At 33.4% G+C, this 23384-nt stretch overlaps 3 protein-coding genes across 20 annotated transcripts; 2 read left to right on the forward strand and 1 right to left on the reverse strand.

The window, feature by feature from the left end:
• Nucleotides 1-123: 123 nt before the first annotated feature.
• On the reverse strand, nt 124-11044 carry LOC106668099 (polyubiquitin-C). 4 transcript variants are annotated; one of them, XM_014396543.2, is made up of 2 exons: nt 10841-11044; nt 124-2364 (listed from the first exon to the last, which is right to left on the reverse strand). In XM_014396543.2, exon 2 carries the CDS (start codon nt 2358-2360, stop codon nt 303-305), a length of 2058 nt encoding a protein of 685 aa, XP_014252029.1. In that variant the 5' UTR covers nt 2361-2364; nt 10841-11044; the 3' UTR covers nt 124-302. The 4 variants fall into 4 exon arrangements, with proteins under 4 accessions (XP_014252029.1, XP_014252028.1, XP_014252027.1 ...); XM_014396542.1 differs by lacking the exon at nt 10841-11044 and adding an exon at nt 5999-6280; XM_014396541.1 differs by lacking the exon at nt 10841-11044 and adding an exon at nt 5712-6004.
• Nucleotides 5877-22774, forward strand: LOC106668097 (cytoplasmic dynein 1 intermediate chain). 15 transcript variants are annotated; one of them, XM_024230478.1, is made up of 15 exons: nt 5877-5962; nt 10510-10639; nt 10696-10789; nt 11126-11176; nt 12559-12700; nt 12763-12881; nt 13287-13346; nt 15084-15104; nt 17068-17115; nt 20699-20872; nt 20936-21092; nt 21167-21421; nt 21498-21615; nt 21692-22351; nt 22427-22774. In XM_024230478.1, exons 2-15 carry the CDS (start codon nt 10541-10543, stop codon nt 22577-22579), a joined length of 2151 nt encoding a protein of 716 aa, XP_024086246.1. In that variant the 5' UTR covers nt 5877-5962; nt 10510-10540; the 3' UTR covers nt 22580-22774. The 15 variants fall into 15 exon arrangements, with proteins under 15 accessions (XP_024086246.1, XP_014252012.1, XP_014252013.1 ...); XM_014396526.2 differs by lacking the exon at nt 5877-5962 and adding an exon at nt 6279-6472; XM_014396527.2 differs by lacking the exon at nt 5877-5962 and adding an exon at nt 6279-6472 and having other exon boundaries at nt 20723-20872.
• On the forward strand, nt 6587-7837 carry LOC106668073 (tetratricopeptide repeat protein 5-like). Its single transcript, XM_014396496.1, has one exon. The coding sequence runs from the start codon at nt 6587-6589 to the stop codon at nt 7835-7837; it is 1251 nt and encodes a 416-aa protein (XP_014251982.1).
• Nucleotides 22775-23384: the final 610 nt, after the last annotated feature.

Genomic DNA, 23384 nt, shown 5'->3' on the forward strand with positions numbered 1-23384 from the left:
TGATTGTGTGGTTAGATAATGTATGTAAACATATAGAATATATATGCCCCATATTTCTTTTTGTTTTCCTCTAAAATATAAAATGGATAGGTAAAAGGAATGGATAAATAATTAAAAAACATATTTAACTAGGCATTATATCTTTAATTTATTGATTTGAAATTCTTACAAGCAAAAAGCAGCCTTGGTCTAACCAGATTGAGAAAAATATCAAAAAAGAGTTCTATAAATTATGATGAATATATAATTTTTCCATAATAAAAAAAAGTAAAAATAGGGAATGACTGTGTTGTGTTTTGAAATTATTGGCCTCCTCGGAGTCTCAGTACGAGGTGGAGAGTAGATTCTTTCTGAATATTGTAATCGGAGAGTGTACGACCATCTTCCAGTTGCTTGCCGGCAAAGATGAGCCTTTGCTGATCTGGGGGAATTCCTTCTTTATCTTGGATTTTGGCTTTTACGTTTTCAATGGTATCTGATGGCTCGACTTCGAGAGTGATGGTTTTGCCAGTCAAAGTCTTGACGAAGATCTGCATGCCGCCTCTGAGCCTCAAGACAAGATGAAGAGTGGATTCTTTCTGGATGTTGTAATCCGAAAGTGTGCGTCCGTCTTCCAATTGCTTTCCAGCAAAAATTAACCTCTGCTGGTCTGGAGGGATCCCTTCCTTATCCTGAATCTTAGCTTTGACATTATCAATGGTGTCAGATGGCTCGACTTCGAGGGTGATTGTCTTTCCTGTTAAAGTTTTCACAAAGATTTGCATACCTCCTCTGAGCCTTAAAACAAGGTGGAGTGTGGATTCTTTTTGGATATTGTAATCTGATAATGTACGACCATCTTCAAGTTGTTTGCCGGCAAAAATCAATCTCTGCTGATCTGGAGGGATACCTTCTTTGTCTTGAATTTTAGCTTTTACGTTTTCAATTGTATCAGAAGGTTCGACTTCCAAGGTGATTGTTTTCCCTGTTAATGTTTTCACAAAGATTTGCATTCCACCACGGAGCCTTAGGACAAGATGAAGAGTGGATTCTTTCTGGATGTTATAATCAGAAAGAGTGCGCCCATCTTCTAACTGCTTACCGGCAAAGATGAGCCTCTGCTGGTCTGGTGGGATACCTTCTTTATCCTGAATTTTCGCTTTGACATTTTCAATCGTATCCGATGGTTCGACTTCAAGAGTGATCGTCTTTCCTGTTAAAGTTTTCACAAAGATTTGCATACCTCCTCTCAGCCTCAAAACGAGGTGAAGGGTGGATTCTTTTTGAATATTGTAGTCCGAAAGAGTGCGTCCATCTTCCAACTGTTTTCCAGCGAAGATTAACCTCTGTTGATCTGGTGGGATGCCTTCTTTATCCTGAATCTTGGCCTTAACATTTTCAATTGTGTCGGATGGTTCGACCTCAAGAGTGATGGTTTTGCCTGTCAAAGTCTTTACGAATATTTGCATACCTCCTCTCAACCTGAGAACCAAATGCAAAGTCGATTCCTTTTGAATGTTATAATCTGAGAGCGTACGCCCATCCTCGAGTTGTTTTCCGGCAAAAATCAGCCTCTGCTGGTCTGGGGGAATGCCTTCTTTGTCTTGTATTTTAGCTTTGACATTTTCAATAGTGTCTGATGGCTCGACTTCTAAAGTTATGGTCTTTCCGGTTAGAGTTTTAACAAAAATTTGCATCCCTCCTCGCAATCTCAATACAAGATGGAGGGTAGATTCTTTCTGAATGTTATAATCGGAAAGTGTTCGGCCGTCTTCAAGTTGCTTTCCTGCAAAAATCAACCTCTGCTGATCTGGAGGAATACCCTCTTTATCTTGAATCTTAGCTTTAACATTTTCAATTGTATCAGAAGGCTCGACTTCCAAAGTGATGGTCTTTCCTGTAAGAGTCTTCACGAAGATCTGCATGCCTCCTCTCAATCTCAACACAAGGTGGAGGGTTGATTCTTTTTGAATGTTATAGTCAGAAAGGGTTCGACCATCTTCAAGCTGTTTTCCAGCGAAAATCAACCTCTGCTGATCTGGGGGGATTCCTTCTTTATCTTGGATCTTTGCCTTGACATTTTCAATAGTGTCGGAAGGCTCTACTTCAAGTGTAATAGTCTTGCCGGTTAAAGTCTTTACGAAGATCTGCATCCCACCTCTGAGACGGAGGACCAAGTGCAGAGTCGATTCCTTTTGAATGTTATAATCCGAGAGAGTTCTACCATCCTCAAGTTGCTTGCCAGCGAAAATCAGCCTTTGTTGGTCTGGCGGGATACCTTCTTTGTCCTGGATTTTGGCCTTCACATTCTCAATTGTATCTGAAGGCTCAACTTCCAATGTGATGGTTTTTCCGGTCAAAGTTTTCACAAAGATCTGCATTGTTCTGTAAACAAAAAATAACATAATATTAATAAACTTTGTTTATCAAACGACAACTGGCAAAGAAGTATAGGAAGTTACATAAGGAAAGAACATTGACAATCTAATTTTAAACTGAAATGTGTTAACCATGCCAAATGTATAAAACAAAGGTCAAGAATAACAGCTGTACCAGGAAGAACTGCCAAGATGCCTTCACAGTATTAAGTTATTTATTTATTTTAAATAAGTAAAATATAAATATTTCATGTATTTTGAAAATGGTTCAAAACACTGCTGGAAAATGAATGGAAGTGATTTCTCTTCTTAAAAGTGAAAGGTGTGTTGAGATAGAACTATAACAGTTAGCTGATAGCATTGAACTCTCGTTTCCTAAAATACAAATATAGGCCACACCCAGTGGGTTTTAGATTGAGCTAATCTAAAAGTCAATATTAGGAATTAAAATTTCTAAGAAAATAGAAACCTTTCTTCAGTTAAATTAGGCCGTTTAAAATCTTATCTGCTTATATCTTTTTGATGTCCTGTTTTAAAAGAACTAATTTGTTTTTAATAGCTAGGGAAATGGTCACTTATTAAAACTAACCTAATTCAGGAAAACTGTTTTTTTTTTTTTTTTCATTAATTTAAGTTGTCTCTAGACAATAGTGCACTTTGCTACAATGAAAATCAAAGAGGCTTGTGTCTAATTTCCAAATATGCCCAGAATAATCCAGCTTTTAAATAATATAAACACAAGGGGGGGGGGGTCATATATAAAATAGCAAAGAACTTTTTTTTCTGCCTATACTATCTGTGCCAGAGCTTATTGCCATTATCTGGGCCAAAAGATTTTATGCTATATTATCAACTGTGTTATGGATTGAATTTGAGTTAATGTGCAAATGAACTGAATAAATTACTAGTTTATCACCTCAGAAGAAGAAATCTCCTTATTTAAACTTTTACTGTTCACGAGAGGTCTAACAACTTTACAATATATCCCATGTGTGGTGTTCAGTGACCGTTAGCCAATGATTATTTGGAGATAGAGAGGTGCGGTCTGGTGTGACGTAGGTTTTAGAAAACATTTTCTTTATCATGCCAATGTTTCGATCTTAGAGATCATCTTCAGGGCCTGGGATTTTATAACATCTGTTTGAATCTTACAAATACATTTACATTTTTTTTCCCACATCCTAAATGTGTTTGTAAAATTCAAACCATATTTATAAATCCCAGGCCCTGAAGATGATCTCAATAAAGTTAGAAATGCTGGCATGATAAAGAAAATGTTTTTCTAAAACCGCACCTCAAATTCTCCAAATAATCAATATCCTATAATAAATTAAAAAGTAAAGGGCTCTGCTGGGATTTGAACCCACAACTGCAAGCATTGCAAATACCACTGGGACATCGAGGTCTCTCATCATTACAATTTATCTATATTGAGTTCCCAACTAGTTAAGAAAGTTCTCCAAGATTTCTTCTATGTTCTTTTTCACAAAACCACAAGAGTGAGCCAAAGTGCACCTGTCAGAGCAAAATGATTGAAAATGACCAAGCTACAGATTTATAAATCAGCAAACTCAGATGGCTAACTCAATGATTATTGGATAATGACACTATATTAAAGGTTAAATATGAAAAATCCATATAATATCTGTTAACAGGATTACTGAAATATCTCAAATAATTATAAACTGTAAAACATTTGGGTAATCCTATCTCAAACAAATATAAAATATCAGCAAAATTAGTTTTCAATCTGCTCATAAATTGAACAAATGTGTCATCGATCAAGGTTTAAAGTTACAACCGCAAGTGTTTTTTTTTCTGTTCGGTCCCGCTGTGGGGCTGTAGCAACTTTCGAATACTAGCCAGTATGTATATGATCACTAAACAGGATTGATGGCTACCATAGAAAACATGGCATTTTTTTCACCTTGTGTTCAAATAGTACGTTTACTAACAAAACAGATGTTATTGGGTACGTCTATATGTAAATGAGACTTTCAAAGGTATCTTTTCTACTACGTTTGTGGATTTAGGGGAAAAACAACACAAGCATTTACAACAATTAAATATAGAATTAAAATTGGAACAAAAATGCAAATATGGCATTAATCTGATGCTCTGTACTTCAGACTGGACAACAAAAAACTGTAAATTGACCTTACACACCACGACCAATATTGGTCTATTGTGCAATCTTAGTTACTATCCAGGGTCGTTAAGCTTGAGGCTTTTTTTCAGACCAAAGCTGTCCTTCGAGCTTTACGTTTTTCCTCCAAGAATCTGAATTTCAGCATAAGACTTGACATCAACAGAAGAGGTGTTCAACTGTTTCTTCTTCCTGGCAATTTCTGCTGCTCGGATTATACTTCCTGAGTCTGCTGTGTCCAGTCAGCAACCCTATCATTCTAGTCCTAACAAATTGACCTAACCTCAAAATTTTACAAGTTAAAACTCATGACGTCATAATTCATTCCACATACTTGCTTAATATATAATAGATACAAATATCCTGAATTGACTATAGTCAATTACATTAGCAAAGGTCCTAATTAAGGGCGATTCTTAATACTCTGTTCTTAAATGAGTAAATTTGACACTAGAGCTGTTAACGAAAGTAACGGCCCTTAGAGCTTAGACACGAGTTAAGTGCAATGAGAAAAGTCTTAATTATTAATAGACATGAATCAAACTAAAAACTATGTGACAATTACGTAAACGGGAACGCGATGTAACAATCAATTTGCTGAGCATCACCAACGATTGAATCATTAAACACGTTATATACATTTTTTTAGTGTTACCTTGTTGGGCAATATAAAATAATGTAATGTATTATAACAGATCTCACAATAGTAATTAATTTTAAAAAAAGCCATGTCGTCAATCCATAAGTTGTTCAAAAGAGTAGTGACGTAGGAACTTTTATTGATTACTCGTAAGGAAATGAGTCGTTGTTCAGAGAGATTAATCGTACATTGAAAATTTTTTCTCCATTAAACCATTTAAAGAATTGATGCTTGGAAAGTTTTCTTTAAAAAATTCAAAATGACGAAAGGCCACGATGTATTGACGTCAATATGGAGGATTCCTGAAATGGGCATTGCACAATTGCTTTCCTGTTTTAAAATTATAAATTGAAAAAGGGAACTTACAACAATACTCGACTGCGAATTATAACAGTGGCGAAAACAAGTCGAAATAATGCAATTTATGAGTACAAACTATTTAAAATCGGAAATAAAATGGAAGATAAAAACAATTGATTTAGATTTTAAAAATAAATGAAGTGTGGACAATATGATTTTTAAAAAAGTTTTAAATTAATTTTTTCTTTTTGTTAAACATAAGACTCACCTTTTTTGTTATTCTGGTAAAAACGAAATTGAAAGAGGTTTGAAACGACGTGATCAATTTCTGGTGAGAGAGTGTGGGATATGATCTGGGGGAGGGTTAATAATACCTTCTGAGTGACGGTGGGAGTCGGGCCCGTGGCAGCCGCTCATTGGACGCTATTTTCGCTTCCACGACTCACATGATTGACTCTCTTTTTCCACATTTTCTCTTGTATCGTGGAAAATCGAGACCGGGCGGACCAACACTCCGAGGTGGGTGACAAAAGAGAAAAGGATTAAAAAACTTACCTTTTTTCATCCAGGGATCGCAGATGTTTTTTACTCGCGTTGCCGGCCCTCTCTCAGATTTTCCTCCCCTCTTCGGTCAAACTGACATTTCGCCTAATTTTTGTATTTTTCCTACGGATATCTACCAGTCCCGTGTTTTAATCACTACGTGTGGTCTGTTTTATAATTGTATGTTTTCATTGTAAAGTGTAAACTAATCGGGTTTTTTTTTTGTCGCGATTGTTATTTTGTTCCTATTTTGACATTTGTGATTCATATCGTTTTGGCCACAGGTGATTCGACAAGATGGTCTCCCTTTTTGCTGGGTTTTAGTTTTTTTAAAAATTTATATTTATATAGTTAATTTTTTATTATTAAAAAAAGAAGAAAAAAAAGTATGTCGTAATTTAATGTGTTTTTGATTTGAGTGACAAAGAATAAAAGGGAGATATCTTTTATTTTGTTCCGTCTCACACGGTTCGCTCAGCAAACTTAGTAAGTTTTATCTTTATGAAATTACTCAGTGTATCAAGTCACAAGACATGGTGACATATTACTAGCTAAACATGCAATCTGTATTTTTATAAAGAATTGTCTTTATTGAATAAAATGTCGAGAAAGGTCGAGAAGCCGGTCGGAGTTTGCGTCCTGTACGGCTATCTGAAACGATTCAAACACGAGAATGCACTATTGAACAAAGACCCGACAAAATTCGACGTCAAAGTTCAAGAAGCCGAAGCGATCCTTGAAAACTTGAACTTCCAATTCGAGCAGCACGTCGTACTTTCCAAGATGTACAGCCTGTCTTTGAACCATTTGGACAAGGCCGTCAACCACGCCCTGGAATGTGTCAAGTTCCATCCTGAACTTTACGAACTTTGGAATCATCTGGGAGAGCTTTACTACACACAAGGCCGGTTCCCACAGGCGGAGAAGTGTTTCAGTCTCGCCATGGAGAAAAAGTGTAACCCGTATTCACTTAGGAATCTGTCGATGGTCATGAAGGTCTGCAAACCATCTGATGATGTAGAGAAATACACCGGGAGGATTTTAAAGAGCATCGAGTATGCTTCACAGTCATTAGAGTTGGATGATTCAGACCCGGATACTTACAATCTAATCGGTACGGCTTTTCTCGCAGCATACTTCATACCTCCAAAAGACCCTTTGTACCTTTGCAAGGCTTATGCTGCATTTAAAAACGGTGAAAATTGCCCTCTAGGAAATTTGAACTGTTTGATACCATACAACAAACATGTTTTGTTTAAATATCTCCATCTCTATACAGAAGCTTTACAAATGCTTGATCAAGCGCAAAAACTCTCTCCCTCTTGGGCATTACCTGCCAAGGATAAAAAATCCATAATATCATTTTTAGAAAAAATACATGATTCGTATGTGACAAACACTAAATCTAAAGACTTGCTGCAGATTAAAAAAAAATTAAGCAAACAGAAATTCCTTCAAAACAAGTTTTCAAATAAAGTACAAGGAGTAGAAGGACTTGATATTGGACGTAACCCTGATTGTTGTGTCGTCGGGAGGGTCATTTGGAACATTCCGTCCACTCAGTCTTTTCCCAGCGTCCTGGGACTGTGCGATAACACAGGGCAGAGAGTCATCGTGTTGTCGATAGTTCCTTATTTGGAAAAGTCAGTTGGCCTTTATAATACACTTACAATAAACAAACCTTATTTGAAAGAAATAGCTTTCACTATCGACGGGAAGAGCCATAAATTTCCTTTAATCACAGTCTTTAAAGCTGAAAACGTTTTAATCGGTGGAAAACCGTTGAAATACACTGGTAACGTCGATACAAAATTCAATTGCCACGAATATTTACAATTGAAAACTTTATAAATTAGTTTTTATTTTTGTCAATTTTGATTAATAAACTATAGTTATTTGGTCTATTCTTGCATGGAAATAATTTAAACTTGATATTGCTCTGGGTAATCTTACAGTAGGTTGTATAATTTGATTGTTAAATAACTTCTGCCTTCAATTTTAATTACACTGATGGACAAAATAAATGCACCACCCTTAAATATTAAAGTACTTAGGTTTATTCATATTTAGCATATCAGAAATAGGTTTGGTTATAAAAATAAAACATTTATAAAGTAAATGTTTATATCTTTAAAAAAAAATTTAGTAAAGGAGAGAAAAAAAAAAAAATGTAAAGTAAAATGTTTAGTCGCTGAATATATTTGACCGATACACATCTGACACAATAAAAGCTTATTGTGGAAAAGACAATTTACTTACTACCCATCAACTTATTATGGAGTTCTACAAAATCAGGATAGACACTATCAAAAAAGTGTATGGTGTTTAGTGACCGTTAATTAATGATTATTTAGAGATTGTGACATGCTGTCTGGTGTGACGTAGGTTCAGACAACTATTTTCTTTATCGTGCCAACATTTCAATCTTTATTAAGATCATGTAGGATGTGAAAAATTAATTTATACAATGTTACAAATTTTAGACTCAAAGTATTTGTATTCATTCAAAGTGTTTACACAGTAGACAAACGCTTTGAGTGAGTACAAATACTTTGATTGAATCTGAAATTTCTAGTATATATTTTCCACATCCTACATGTATTTGTATAATTTCAACAATGCTTATAAATCCTAGGCCCTAGAGGATGATCTCAATAAAGATCGAAATATTGGCACGATAAAGAAAATGTTTTTCTGAACCTACGCACACCAGTCCGCATCTCACATTCTTCAAATAACTAATAAAAATAATGTACTTGTTTTGTGGTTTATCATCTTACTCGTTCGTCATTAGTCTAGTGGATTGTACTTATTGTATTGGTAATTATATTGATTCGGGGGCCTTCTTGATCTTACTAGACATTTCTGTATTCAAGTTAACATGAGTTAACATCTTACAAACATCATGAATACCCCTGTTATCTCAATTTTTTTTCCTTTGCTCATTGTAACAATATAATTTTTTTAAATTATAAAACTCATAATTTAATTATTTTATTATTAGGGACTACACTATTCATAATATAATTATTTTATTGCTAGTTGAACTTTGAAAAAGTTAATAGTGTTTTTTTGCTTTTATATGACAAGTTGTAACTTGTGTGACTAAAAGGGAATTTTTGTACTTCATTCCTTGAAGTACCCTGGCTTCTTAGTTATTTTCCTCCATATCTTACTCCTACTTTCATTCTCCATCTTTTTTCTCCAACCCTACCATTTTCAATTCTTCCTCCACCTCCTCCAACCATTATTTTCCAGTTTGGGACCAAATATTTTTCTCAATACTTTTCTCTCCTAAATTCTAATCGTGTGGCAGTTGCTATGGCTAAGTAACCATAGGTAAGATAGCTGTTTTATAAATTCGGAGTTTATACCTATGTGAAATGGACTTGGACTTTATAAACTCATTCAGTACATAGAGAAATTTACTATCTGCAGCGGATTTTTATTTTACTCCACTTTTAACCTCCCACTGCTTTGTGAATATAGCGCCCAAATACTTAAATTTGTTTATATTTTAAAAAAATTTCAACAGTTTTCGATTGACATTTTCTGTTATCAAACCTTGAAGCTTTCTTGAGTAAATTCTCATAATTTACTCTTGACCCCACAGACTTTGCCATTCTTTCTGGTTGCTTATATCTCTCTTCTAATGTCTTAACAGAAATACTAAAATCCAACCTGTCCAATAGGTACTTTCAAGTATGTATCAGAGCATCCTTCACCCCATCCACTTCCCGAAGTGGGTGTTCTGCAGTATTCCTTATTCACAGCAGACATTCTTTTATCTTGATTCAGTTTCATTAATATCTTACTATGCAGATCTCATTAATCCCAATACAATACTCACATATGCAGATCACCACCTTTTCCTGCAAGCCATCTCTGGCAGCCTCCAGGATTATCCTGTTTGGAAGATTGGTTCAAGAAATGACTTAAAACCAAATCCCAGTAAAAATAACTTTTACCCTCTGTCATTTCATTTCTCCAATCTACTTCTACAGCCCTGTTCCTCTCCCAGCAACCAATGTTGTCAGCAATTTTGGACTTACTTGGAAAACTCTGACTCAAAAGAATAGAACTGAACAGATGCCTCATTACTACTACAACCAATCTGGGTGTATGGAATTAAACTGTGGTTCAACCAAGTGTTCTAAACTTCAAATAGTACAGTAACACCAGTCCAAAATCTTTCAAACCTACCCAAACTACCTACTTTATATCCAATCATATTTTCCACACAGACCTTCAAATCCCATTTGCCATCCAAACTGCAAGCAGTCCATCATACCCTGGAACCCCTATATCTTTCATCCCGAACCCTTCCTGAAGTCCTCCACTATTAATAAAGGGTTTCTTCTCCAGTCTTGAAAAAAATTCAATAAAATCAACAGATCTGCTTGTGAAGTGCTTAAGCATATAATGCAATAATTAAAAAATGCTAATTATAAAACAAATTTTGAGACATGATTTAAAAAAAATTTCTTAAAATTTTTTAAAAATAATCTACTGGTATTTTTCAGCACAATTTGAAAAAGGACAAACATTGCAATAATGTCGGACAGAAAGGCGGAGTTGGAAAAGAAGAAGGCCAAACTTCAAGCTATCCGCGAGGAGAAAGAAAAAAGAAGAAAAGAGAGAGAACAGAGAGATGTAAATTTTTTTTTGTATTAATACTTCAAAATGCTCAAACAGATTCTAATTTCCAGGCGGAAGAAGCAGCTTTACGAAAGTCCAACCCGGACCAAGATCAGAAGAAGGTTGACGAAATGCTCTCATCTCTTGGTATTGCCCCAGTTTCAGGTTATTATCAATTATTTCAATTATTAATCTACATATAGAAAAGGATCATACCTTAAGCCCAGGCTGATTTACGGACCTCTTCTATATATACTCTTCTAAATAGTTAATTTTCTTTTCCTATTTGGGACAGTAATATTTACACTAATTTGAAATTGTCTCTTTGAAGTTTTGGAAATTTGATATTTTTTTAAGCCAATTTTTTTTTATATATGTTTCTGTGATAATGTAAGCCTTGACTTGGGGTGTTTACATTCCACAAATATGGTTTTTGTCACATCTGATTTTTTTATAACTGAAAAAATAATAAAAGATTTATTTTTTTATTTTTTTCAAAAGATGTAGGCCCGTATATCAAAGGATCTGATGTGGGGCACTTTGAAAAACCTGGTAATGAGATAAATGTAAAAAAAGAGTGATTTTTTGTGATTGAAAAAATGTATTCTTCTAAATTGCATGATAAGCATTTATATTTATAATTTTTTTATATAACCAATGTGTGTGTAACCAAAGTTTTTTCTCTAATTTTTGCAACAAACTATAACACTTCAGTGGCCATATCAAAGAAATCATTTTATTTAAATCCATACTTTGACATTTCATGGTTGTTGCTCACTTCTTGTCATTGTGACAATTGATTGAAAAACTCAAGGATTTAAATATTAGTCCTAACGGCGTTCTAATAACATTATTTTATTTATACAAGGGCTTTATGTATAAATAAAATGGGCACAAAGGAAAAGTTCAAAAGATAAACAGTATATTGTGTGAAGACTGCGGTTACAATGATTGTTACAATGTCTAGATAAAATCTTGGCACAGCTATCCCGAGTTTTAATCCCAGCTCAACCATTGAGGCTTCTTGACTCTACGTCATCTCAATTTGTTAACAAACTTCTTTAGTTCGTGAAGATTTAAAAAAAAATCTGTTGGGCAAATAAGTAAAGAATGTGGATAAACCATGCAAATAATATTCCTATATTATATCAGTAAAAATTGAACATTGTCCTTCTTGACTTGAAACTTAAGAGGTAATCTCAAAATATACTGGTCCGATTTTGATCATATTAAAAAAATTAGATGACCAGATAACTACTAATTTTTTTAGACACATTCCTTTTGATCATAGGAATGACATAGACGCAAAACATTTAATCTTAACTAATGTAATCCCCTTCATTGCGATGCCTGAAAGGTGGGAACTGTATGCAGAGAACGAGACGTCTATACCATATCATCAATGATGTCAGTGCAGGCGTACACAGACGAATGAAAAACAATGCCATTTACAGTTTTAAGCAACTCTCTGCCTCTTTGTACTTCAGTATAAAAGTAAAGATACTAGAGTGCAATATCACACTTGCAGTACCTCACTGGGAAAAGCAAGAGGACAATATTCTCAATGTGTTCACAGCTGTGGCAAAACGCAAAATTTAAACGGTTTCATTATTTCTCAGTAAAGGATTACTGGAAATTTAATATATTTTTACTATTTGCATCCATTCTAGAGGGGTGAATTACTCTGATGGGGACTGACAGTAATGTCCGCAACTGTTATAGAGGGGTATTTATAAAACCAAAAATTGCTTAATTCTATGTTTGTATAGACTTTTTTGAATATTTTTTATTTATTTTGAAATTAAATGAAATTTAAACCGATTTCTTTGGGAGATGTCAAAATAAGCTAACTCGGTTTTTTGTCTGAGAAAAGATTAATAGCTTGATTTTATTACATTTTTTCTGTCTTTTGATGAAATGATTTTATTTCTCAGATGTGTTATCAAGCCTTTCCAGCATACCTTCTATTGGAACACCCGAAGGGCTCAATCGCTCACCCCGTGGGACGCCAGATAGAGGAAGCTGCAGCGCTACACCAGATTCAAGCCTTCAGCCCACCCAGACGCCAAGTCAAGGGTATGTCCTTTCAACCTTTTCCACAACCAAGGACGAAGTTTTCATATTGTATTATCATTCAGCAAAAAGAAACTTCCAAAGCTGACTACTGTCTCGTACCCGACTACCGTGATTCCTCCTCTCGAAACTGTAGTTTACACAAAACAGACTCAGACGGCGCACTCGAATACTGAGCGAGATGGTAAGTCATATTTCATAGTCACAGGTACAATGGTAAAAACAGTGTAAAACATCGCTTAATGGTAGCAGGCAGGCTTTTATCGAAGCAAAATATCCAATTTGAATAATAAAAAACTTGTGCATGACATTTTTTGTTCAAAATTAAACATTGTAAAAAAATATTAGCACAAAGAATTTTTAAATTAACTTTTTTGTTTAATGTACTAACTATACATGTTAATTCATTGGAGGTCAATTTTCAGGAAGTAACGCCACTTTAAAGTATAGAGAAAAAATTAACTATTCGTCTCCTTTCCTTGTTTTTGTACTCTTTGTTTTCTTAATTACCTGGTGTCATAAGGCTTGTTTTGTTTGCACACTCTTAACATCTTCTATTTTTCAATTGATTCCGAGTCTTTCTAAAAAGGATCTGATTCTTCTTCCCCTCTGAAAGGCTACTATGAAGATTGGTTCCGCCCAAGGAAAGGTGCGTTATGCTTAATGCTATGCAGAGGTGTTCACAGAATAAAATGTCTATTTGTTTAAAAAAAAAAAGAAAAAAATACCCTTTATAATTTGGCAAAAAAATGGAAATCTTTTTTTTTTAAATCTGTTAACAACTTTAAGCACACGGATAGCAAAGGTATATCGATTCTCCAGATGATACATCAATATTTATTACATTTCATTATAAAGGGAATTGCATGACAATTTGGTACTGCATGTTTTTTTTGTCTTTTTTTTTCTGTAAAAGACATAAAAAGAAATTTTCAGAGGCAAAAGATTTTTGGTAATTTTCTTTATTGATAAGAAGATTGATAATTAATTACTTGCCACTGAAAATTTTTGATACTTTTTGATGACTGTTAATACCATTAGAAAACACTATTAGACTTAGACGATACTTACACTTTTAGTTTTTAATCAATGTTTATGAAACAGGCAAATGGCTTGGTTTATTTTTTGTTAGAATTGCACAAGCAACAGATAAATTTATTGTTATTTTTTGTCAAAAAGTTTTAAAACAAAATCTGTTTATTTATTTTTTTGAAATGCAAATATAAGAATAAATTCATAAAGATTATGTAGTGCCCATTTTTGGTAGTCTTTTCTGTAGTTATAAACTTTAACACGTTGACTGTGTTAATACGTGTCATGTCAACTGCCCTTCTAGGTGCGATGGACACACGGTCTGTGACCTCCCATTTCTACTTTTTTAACACTTCCTTTTCACCTGCTATACAGTTCTGTTCATAATTATTAGGGCTGCCCCAGAAAAGGCAAAAAGTTACTGGCGGTCATTGCTATTTTTCTAACTGGAAGTGATTTTTAATTTTTTTTATTTATTCTGTGAAAACCAGGTAATTTGATTTTCTGTGTATGTTTTGGTTAGTTTAATTAATCATTTACCCATTCTGTATGATTCCGTGAAATAAAGGAAGAATTATTGCAGAAAGTTGAAAAATTATTACTCAAGCACACTCAAATTGAACATATGTTCTATGGGTTGCCTACAATTTTTTATTTAAGTTTATTTATGTAACGCTGTGAGGGACGCCACTTGCATCATATAATTTATTTCACTTACATAAACATAATAAAAAAATTACATCATTGTTAAGTATCAGAGTTATTTTACATAATAAATTTGGTTCCACTGTAACCAAAATGGCGAAGCATAGAACACAGCCAACGTGTTAAATCAGGTAATGTCTTGTTGCCAGTTTGAAACAATAATGCTGGGGATTTTATGTGATTTCATTCATAAAGATTTTTTTTTTTTTGTCAAAGGGCTTTTCTTGGTGACCCCTGGCTGAGTGTTAACAGTGTTTTATTCTCATATTTGCTATCCCGGCATTTCTGGGCTTTCCCAGCATTGCCCTTATATATTTTTTAAGTTAATGAATAAATAATATTATAATTAGGAGCAGATATAATATAAAATTTGTTAATGGGAGAAATTTAATCTATTAAACAAAGAAAAAATAAGATATGTAGTGGTTGGTTAGCAAGATTGTAGATCAATCATATTTTGTGTTGTGTACTCTAGCAAAAAGTACGCCAGTTTCATTTGTCATTTTCATTTTGTTTGCTATTTAAAAAAAAAAAAATTACTTTCACTTCAGCACTATGAACTGTACTTATTTGTATTGTGTAAAGATTGAAAATTAATTTTTATCTGTTTCTTTTCCTCCCTTTCCTCTTTATCATTCATGGGATGCAGCCCAGGCGTTCGGATATTACGGTAAGTTGTATGATTCTCAATATTCGCTTCTCTTTAACACTGAATTATATTGTTACATATATTACCTCGACAGATGTAGATCATGTTGATATCTGTTGGATTAATTGATGCATTTTAACATGCATGGTTGTTTCAAGTATGCTTTACCCATGTTGAGTATGTTTTGTAATTATAATAGAAAAAAATTGAAAGATAAAATATATATATGTATATATTTAGTAGAATTGAGAGCTTTTATTTATTTATTTATTTGTTGAAACGTGTTTAGTTTTAAGTTCTGTAAGAAGGATTCCAATGTCTTTTTAATTTAGAAGATTCATAAAAAAAAGAAACAAATTAACGCACCCTCAATTTAGTTTTTTGTTGTTGAAAATTTGATTTAGAGCTTATTTATTTTTGTACTTTTTATACTTTCTTTTGTTTCACTTTTCTTCAAGGGTTTAGTTCAAGGGTTTTAATGCTTAAAAAAATATTTTATTTAGTTTCAAAAGTGTTTCAAGTAGACTTGGGCAGTACTTTCAAAAAGGTTTTGTGAGTTTGTAGCTTATTTTTTTGTGGTAACACTAGCTTTTCACGTTAAAAGTATAAGTAGTAAAAGTTAATAATCTTTGTTGTTTCCTGCCCAAAACTACGAGTTATTGTTTTTCTAATTAAGTGTAGGAATGGCTGTGTAAACTGTGTTATCCTAAAGTTTTGCTATTTTAAATTCTTTATATCCAAGAAGCTTAATGCATGAAACTGTTTTATTTTTCAAAAGCCAGTTGAACAAATGTTTTGTTGTTTATTTTATTTTTTTAAATTTATTATTCGTTTCTTTTCTGGAGAATCGATTTTATTTTACATAATTTTTTTCCCACAAAGCATGTCTCACATAACAGTTATTTTTTAATACAAAAATCTCAAATTGTATAAAATGTCTATATCCTGTTAGTAAATGACAGTCAATTAATGCTGGAAAGTTGCTTTCAGTATGTTCGCTCATTTTGTCTCTTTTGAATATATTGACTGCAGCCTTCTGTTGTAATGCTTTTCCATTTGCTTTCTAACATTTCAGAACATTTTGTGAGCTTTTCTCAGTGCCAGATATATACTTTAAATTACTATTAATATTATTATCAATTCTAAAAAAAAGAGTGAAGAAAACAGGCAAAATGTTTTGAATTGATTCTGTCAATATCTATTGGGCTGACCAGAAAATAATGCAGGTTTTCATTTTTTCTTTCAATTACCCCTCTATATAATAAACTGTTTGTTTGATAGAGTTTTCTTTTGTGTGAATGTAAACACTTGTTAATCATCTTACAAACAAAAATATTTGTTTACCTTAGTAACATTTCGTTTTTTGGTAATAATTCAGTATTATTAAGATGTCAACGCGTGATTTTCACATAATTTCATTTTCTGCATCGTCTTGAATCCTGCCAAAACAACCAATGCTGAAACGTATCTCTGCCAAATTGAAGTAGTGCACCAGAAATTGGCATTAACGAAGCCAACAATCATTTTCTGTTACCACAACAACACTCGCCCCGTGTCTCACACTTGTGACAACACAAAAACTTTTGGATATTGGTTTTGAGGTTCTGCCTCACTATTCCTATTCTCCAGACCTCCCACCTCCCAGCTACCATTTTTTCAGACACCTGGACAAGGTTTTACAGCAAAAAATTTATTGATCAAAAATTGTTAGAAAATGTGTTTACAGAATTTGTTAATCAAAATATAATCAAAATTCTATTCAAAGGGTATAGAGATGTTGCCATCAAGTTGGGAAAAGTGTATTGAGAATGATGGAGGGTATTTTAATTAATAAAAAAAATGCTTAAAATCATTTATATAATTGTTTTTATTTTATAACCAAAAACCTGCATTATTTTCCGGGCAATAATTTGGTTTTGGTTTATTAAGATTACAAAACTAGTTGAACAAAGTGGTGATTGTTATTGTTTGTTTCTATTTCAAGATGAATACAATCTTAACCCTGGTTTAGAATGGGAAGACGAATTCACAGGTAAGGATCTCACTTTCACAGAGGATGCGTTAATTTGTAACCTGTTTATTGCTGTCTATTGTAATTCATTACAAATGAAAATTTCTTGTTTGTGTTTTTCATTTATATCTGGCACTTTTATTTATTTCTTTTTTCTTTTTTGACAACTGGAAATATCTTTCTATTTTTTTACAATTTTTTTATGTAGGCATTTCCTAATATTTCTTATTTTATTGTTTTTGAATGACTTGTTTGTATTATTTTTATAATTTATCATAATAGCAAATATCCCAATCTTAACTTTGGAATTAACAAGCAAGTTTTTTTATTAGCTTTAAATTTATATTTATTTAATAGTTTTTAATCTTATTTGTAAAAATAAGTTATGGTATATAAAAGCCTGACAAACCATCTACCTTTATTTATTTATTTTTGTTTTTAATATGTATTTTTAGGAGACTTATTAAGTAATTTGATTTCTTCTCAATAAGATTTATATATTACTGCGAAAGTCTGAAGTGCGATGTATCTGAACTTTACCGAAGTTGCTGGATGTTCAAAATATTCCACCTTTGAATGTGACCTCAAGGGCGCTAAATTAATTATTTTCATCCTCAATTAATATTGAAAAAGTTGTAGAAGAAAATTTACTCAGAAAAAAATAATTTGTTAGGTACAGTCGAACTTCCCCATCATCCCTCATAACTGGTATAATGATTTAGATGATTTTTTATGATGAAAATTGTTCTTGAATAAAGTGTAGCCCAAAAGGGAAGAAGGTGTAAAAGTAGAATTAAAAAAATAAATTAATTAATCAATTTAAAAAAAATAAGTTAAAGGAATTGAATTACTATCCAACAGATTAAGATCTTGATTTTTTTTTTTTAATGAGAAAAATTAACTGATTTGAATAGAATGAATGGAAAGACGTAAGTGCGTGCCAGAATCTTAGAGAGCAAGACCTTAGAGGACCTCACCGGGCATGTTTATTCACAAGGCTCTTTCCTCCATACTTCATTGCACTGTCACATTTATTTTACTTATGGAACCTTGGACATCATTGGCTGATAATGGAAGGACTCGGTGGTTCTCTTCTGTTCGAGACACCGAGAGAGGCAGATCTTTGTGACACATCTAGGTCAAACAAAAGCTTTTTTTTAATACCATTATAGCAGTGAGATCATCATAGATCGATTTTTTGAGGGTCCTCTTCCTTTGGTTTAATCAGTTGGTTGTTTTACTTCAACTATTACATCATTACACAAAATTTACTTTGGTTGAATTGGGTTTGGATAGAATTGGGAGCGGTTTCAATGCATATGTGTGCAAATCTAAATATGCTCAATATTATTGTCCCCTGTATTTTTTTGGGTGCTTTGCTTAGTAAAGTACTTTCAATAGTTGGACATTCTAAGAAACGGACACGAACACTATGTTTACATATTTAATGAAAAAGTCTTTTATGGATTACGTTACATGGTAATGTTTGGCCCTTTCAGATCAGTAATTACTTTTCTTGTTGTGCTTTGGATTGTGATGTGACAAACCGATTCGGGGATGAGTATGAAAAAGAAGTTTCTTTCTATCAGAGAAGTCATACAAGTCCATGAGAAAGATAAAATGTCCCATGTACATGTGTTCAAGTGCAATTAATTTTTTACTTTACTGTATCTTTACATATTTATTTTATATGTGGGCCCTTTTAATAAGTGGGCAAAACCCATTCCCGAGTAATGCTGACAGTATGATTGAAAAAGTTACAACTTGTCAAATTTTCTGAATTGTATTCCTGTAATTGAAACTTAACCTAAAGAATGTAACTGAACAGTTCTACTTCTGTAGAAATGATGAAATGGTAGAGTGCGGTGTTCAATCCTTTCTAAAAAGATAGTTCGTACTGATAGTAAGTTGTTTTAAAAGATCCGGATTCCGAGCTTTTAGCTCATCATTCAGCTAAAAGCGCAAAATCCGGATCGTTGAAAACAACTTTCTGTGAGTAGGAACTATCTTTTTAAAATAAGTTCCACTTCTGTTTATGTGAAATATGCATGCAAATGTTTTCTTGCAGTGTGACCACTTCTAGCCCTTGATAAGACCATAAACCGGACATCTTGTGTTTGCCAATAATCAATAAATTATTATTTTTTAATGTGTTGGAATGTGGTCACCGGTGTTATAGGCATTCGCCATCTTCAGACTTTCAGTGATATGTATATTTAGTTTTATATATTGAGGAGAATACTTGTTTGCAATGAATCTATCTGTTTGTTTTGTTGTAACATTGATATTCGGTTGTCAGTAATAATTGCAGGTTTTGTCTGAGTAGTGATGAATTCGTGAAAAAAATCTGTTTTTGAGGAACAGTTCTGCAGTATATATTTTGTAAAATTACTATATATATTCCATTATTACGTTATTTTATAAAATTTTATATATATACACACACAAAATTTTACAAAATAACAGTTTTGTCCATCAGTACTCAATTGTCTAACTTAAAATATTCATTCAAAAATAAATTTTATTAGGAAAACAAAGAAAGCTTAAACATGATGATATGTATAAATATTTTCACACTATAAAATTGCATATTGGCATGCTTTGACATACCAAATAATTAAGATCGGTAAGTGAAATGCGAGAGAGAAAAATATGACATTTGATTCTAAAATGTAAAAAAGGAACAAGTGGGATATGAAAATGAAAAAAAAAATGGAACGTGGGTAGAGTTTTCATGATGAAAACTTAACACTTGATTGTTTCGCATAAAGATCCTTTCATCAGATGTAATTATGGTGGGCAAATGATTCTACCTGTTGTTGAGCTGATCAATTTTTGTGATGCTTATACTAACTTTCATAAACTAATCACTAATACAACTTTTAATTTTTTTTATAAAAGGGGTAATTGTGCTGATTACTTGATAAATTGAATATTTCATCAAATTTCATAGATATAATTGCATAATTGGTTGGGTTTTGTAAAAAGGAATTCTCCATCATAAATAATTTTTTTTTAGTACTAAAAATGTAAGGTAATAATTTTTTGGCTTAAGCCTTTTTTAAACAACAAAAAAAAAAATCCCTAACCATTCTGAATTTCTCTAGAGTAAATGTATTAGAAGCTGTGCAAACTAACTTTTTTCCCCTCCACCTCCCCGCTGTACCTTAGGGAGACCCCATACCGGCGGACCTCAGCCTCTAATCTAGTTTTACTTCTAATTTTGGGTCCTGGAGTACTTAACGCCTTCCTTCGGTCTCGCCCTGTGAGGGGAGGAGGCCCAAGGAAGGTAAGGGTAAATTCTTGTATTTCTTGCTGATTATTTGTTCCTATTCTAAAAGGTCTCCCCTTGCTGGTTACTCCTTTGATAATTAAATATTTACATATTGATTATACTAAATATAATTTATTAAAGCCTTAATAAATAAGGAGTAAACAGCCCGAATTTTAAAAATCTAAAAAAACAAAACAAAACACTATTAACTTACCTTACTTGTGCAAACTAACTCTTTGATCTTTGATATTTTGGTCTATGAGCTTGTGTGAATGTGTGTATGGCTGTTTTGGTGCCCCTGTCTCGGGCAAGGTTTTACTTACCGCTTAGTTTTGACATATGACGATCCACAAGCTGAGGATGAGGAGAGCTCACTTCCGCCAATGGATACCTATCAGTCTAAGCTTCCGCCTGGGATCCTACCGCATGGTTTACCCAAAGTCAAAGAAATGGAACCAGCAGTCACGAACGTTGAAACCGAAGTGAAAAAGGAAGTCAAGCAAAGTAAGAATTTTGTTTTTCAATAATTTATAATACATAAAACTGTTGGATTATTTTAATTTTCAGTCAGGGAGTTGAGCGAAGATGAAAAAATGACTATAGTACTCAGCGAGGATTTTCAAAGGTTCATCGATAAATCAGGAAGGATCATGGAAAGAGTTTTATCAGAGTCGGTTGATTTGTATACAGATTATACTGGCGTAGCAGATGAAGATGATACAGGGTACTCATTTTAACTTTTGCTTTATTATTAATTTCAAAATTTTTTGTTACATTTTTTTTTGCTTTGTTTTCAAGGGATGAAAAGTCAGGGGGTAAACTTTCGTTAAACAGGTGTTTCTTTGATGAGAAACTGTCAAAGAACAGACCTGTCACATCGCTCGATTGGTCAATGCACTATCCAGAATTGCTATTGGCCTCATATTACGGAAACGCTGATCTCGCCCATGACCCTGACGGAGTCTGCCTTATATGGAACACAAAGTTTAAAAAGACAACTCCTGAATATGTGTTCCACTGTCCTTCTATTGTTGTATCTGCAATATTTGCCAAGTAAGTTTGCTATTTTTTTTTTTTTTTCACTTTGCTTAATTTTTCCATTAATTTTATATATCCCCCCCCCCCATAGATTTCATCCTAATTTGGTTCTTGGTGGAACTTACTCCGGTCAAGTTGTTCTTTGGGACAATAGGGTTCAAAAACGTACACCTATTCAAAGGACACCTCTTTCTGCTACAGCACACACTGTCAGTATACTAAACATCACACTTATGAAACTATATACTAAATTATAGTATTTATAATACTATATTTATTTTACAGCATCCTGTTTATTGCCTTAATGTAGTAGGCACACCGAATGCGCATAATCTTATATCAATTTCTACCGATGGAAAGTTGTGTTCATGGTCACTTGATATGCTTTCTCAACCACAAGAAACTTTAGAATTGCAGCACAGACAGAGCAAAGCTATCGCAGTCACTTCTATGGATTTCCCTTACAACGATGTCAACAATTTTGTCATAGGAAGTGAAGAGGGGACTGTTTACTCAGCATGCCGGCATGGCAGCAAGGCCGGCGTGACAGACACCTATGACGGACATCAAGGGCCGATTACTGGAATCGACACCCATAAGGTACAAGGACCTGTTGACTACTCGCACCTTTTCTTGACTTCTTCGTTCGACTGGACGATCAAACTGTGGAACATGAAGGAGAACAAGCCGGTTTACAGCTTCGAAGACAACACAGATTATGTATTTGATGTGGCCTGGTCTCCAGTCCACCCATCTGTATTCGCTTCAGTTGATATAACTGGACGTCTTGATTTGTGGGATCTTAACATGGACACTGAAGTACCATCGGCATCGACTGTCGTTGACGGGCACCCAGCTTTAAACAAACTTGTCTGGTGGCAAGGAGGGAATCACATCGCTCTCGGTGATGATATCGGGAAGATACATCTCTATGATGTGGCTGAGGTAACTTTTATACATAATTTGTTATGGGCTACAATAAAATAAAAATATAAAAAATAATATTACAATTTTTTCCAGCATTTCTCTATGCCACGAACTGATGAATGGAACAAACTTATAGTTACGCTTCAGGAGCTGAAGAATAATCAAATAGATGAAGAAATAAGCAACTTAAATCTTGGTTCTGGTCCTTCTAGCCTATCTTCTTATTCAATGTCTAGGTTAAATTAATTGCAGGCAATTTTCTTTTAAACATGTATTATTGTTAAGTTTCTTTGAAAAACTACAAAATATTAACATCTTTTGCCTCTTGATATTAATTTGCTAACAGGCTGCTACTATTTATTTGTATGTTTAAATCTATGATTTATATTTTTGTAAATAAACGTGACATATTAAGTTGTCAATTGTTATGTTTTGTTGGAATGGAGTTTTATTAGTACTTTTTCAAGTTGACTGTTTTATAAAGTCACCAAAACTTTATACCATTGTGTGTGGTGTTTAGTGACGTGTTAGTCAATGATTATTCGGAGATCATGAGATGCGGTCTGGTGTGACGTAGGTTTTAGAAATACATTTCTTTATCGTGCCAACGTTTTGATCTTTATTGAGATCATCTTCAGGGCCTGGGATTTACAAACGTTGTTTGAATTTTACAAATACATGTAGCATGTGGAAAAAAAAAGAATTTGGAGAGTATAGAATATTTAAAACAAAACACTCATCGCCTACCTGTTGTTATATATTTTCTGATTTTGAGATTATTCTTTTGAAAATTCATTCGTGTGATCGTAGCAACAGTCAATTGTTCATGACCAGCGTGCAAAAACACGAACCCAGCAGTTTCGGAATTTAGGTAAAACTGTCTCAAGAAATTCCATTATCTGTAATACCTGACAAACTTCCGATAAAACCGTTTATATATAGAGGTCCCAAAGTTGTTGAAAATTTTGTTAGCACATTAACAAAAATAGCACATCGAATTAAAAATTGTACTGTATGAGATTGACGAGACGTTAAAACCTCTAACTCTGAA

Source organism: Cimex lectularius, unplaced genomic scaffold, assembly GCF_000648675.2.
Source record: "Cimex lectularius strain Harlan isolate CLEC.00 unplaced genomic scaffold, Clec_2.1 scaffold55, whole genome shotgun sequence".
In the NCBI taxonomy this organism is placed as follows: Eukaryota; Metazoa; Arthropoda; class Insecta; order Hemiptera; family Cimicidae; genus Cimex; species Cimex lectularius.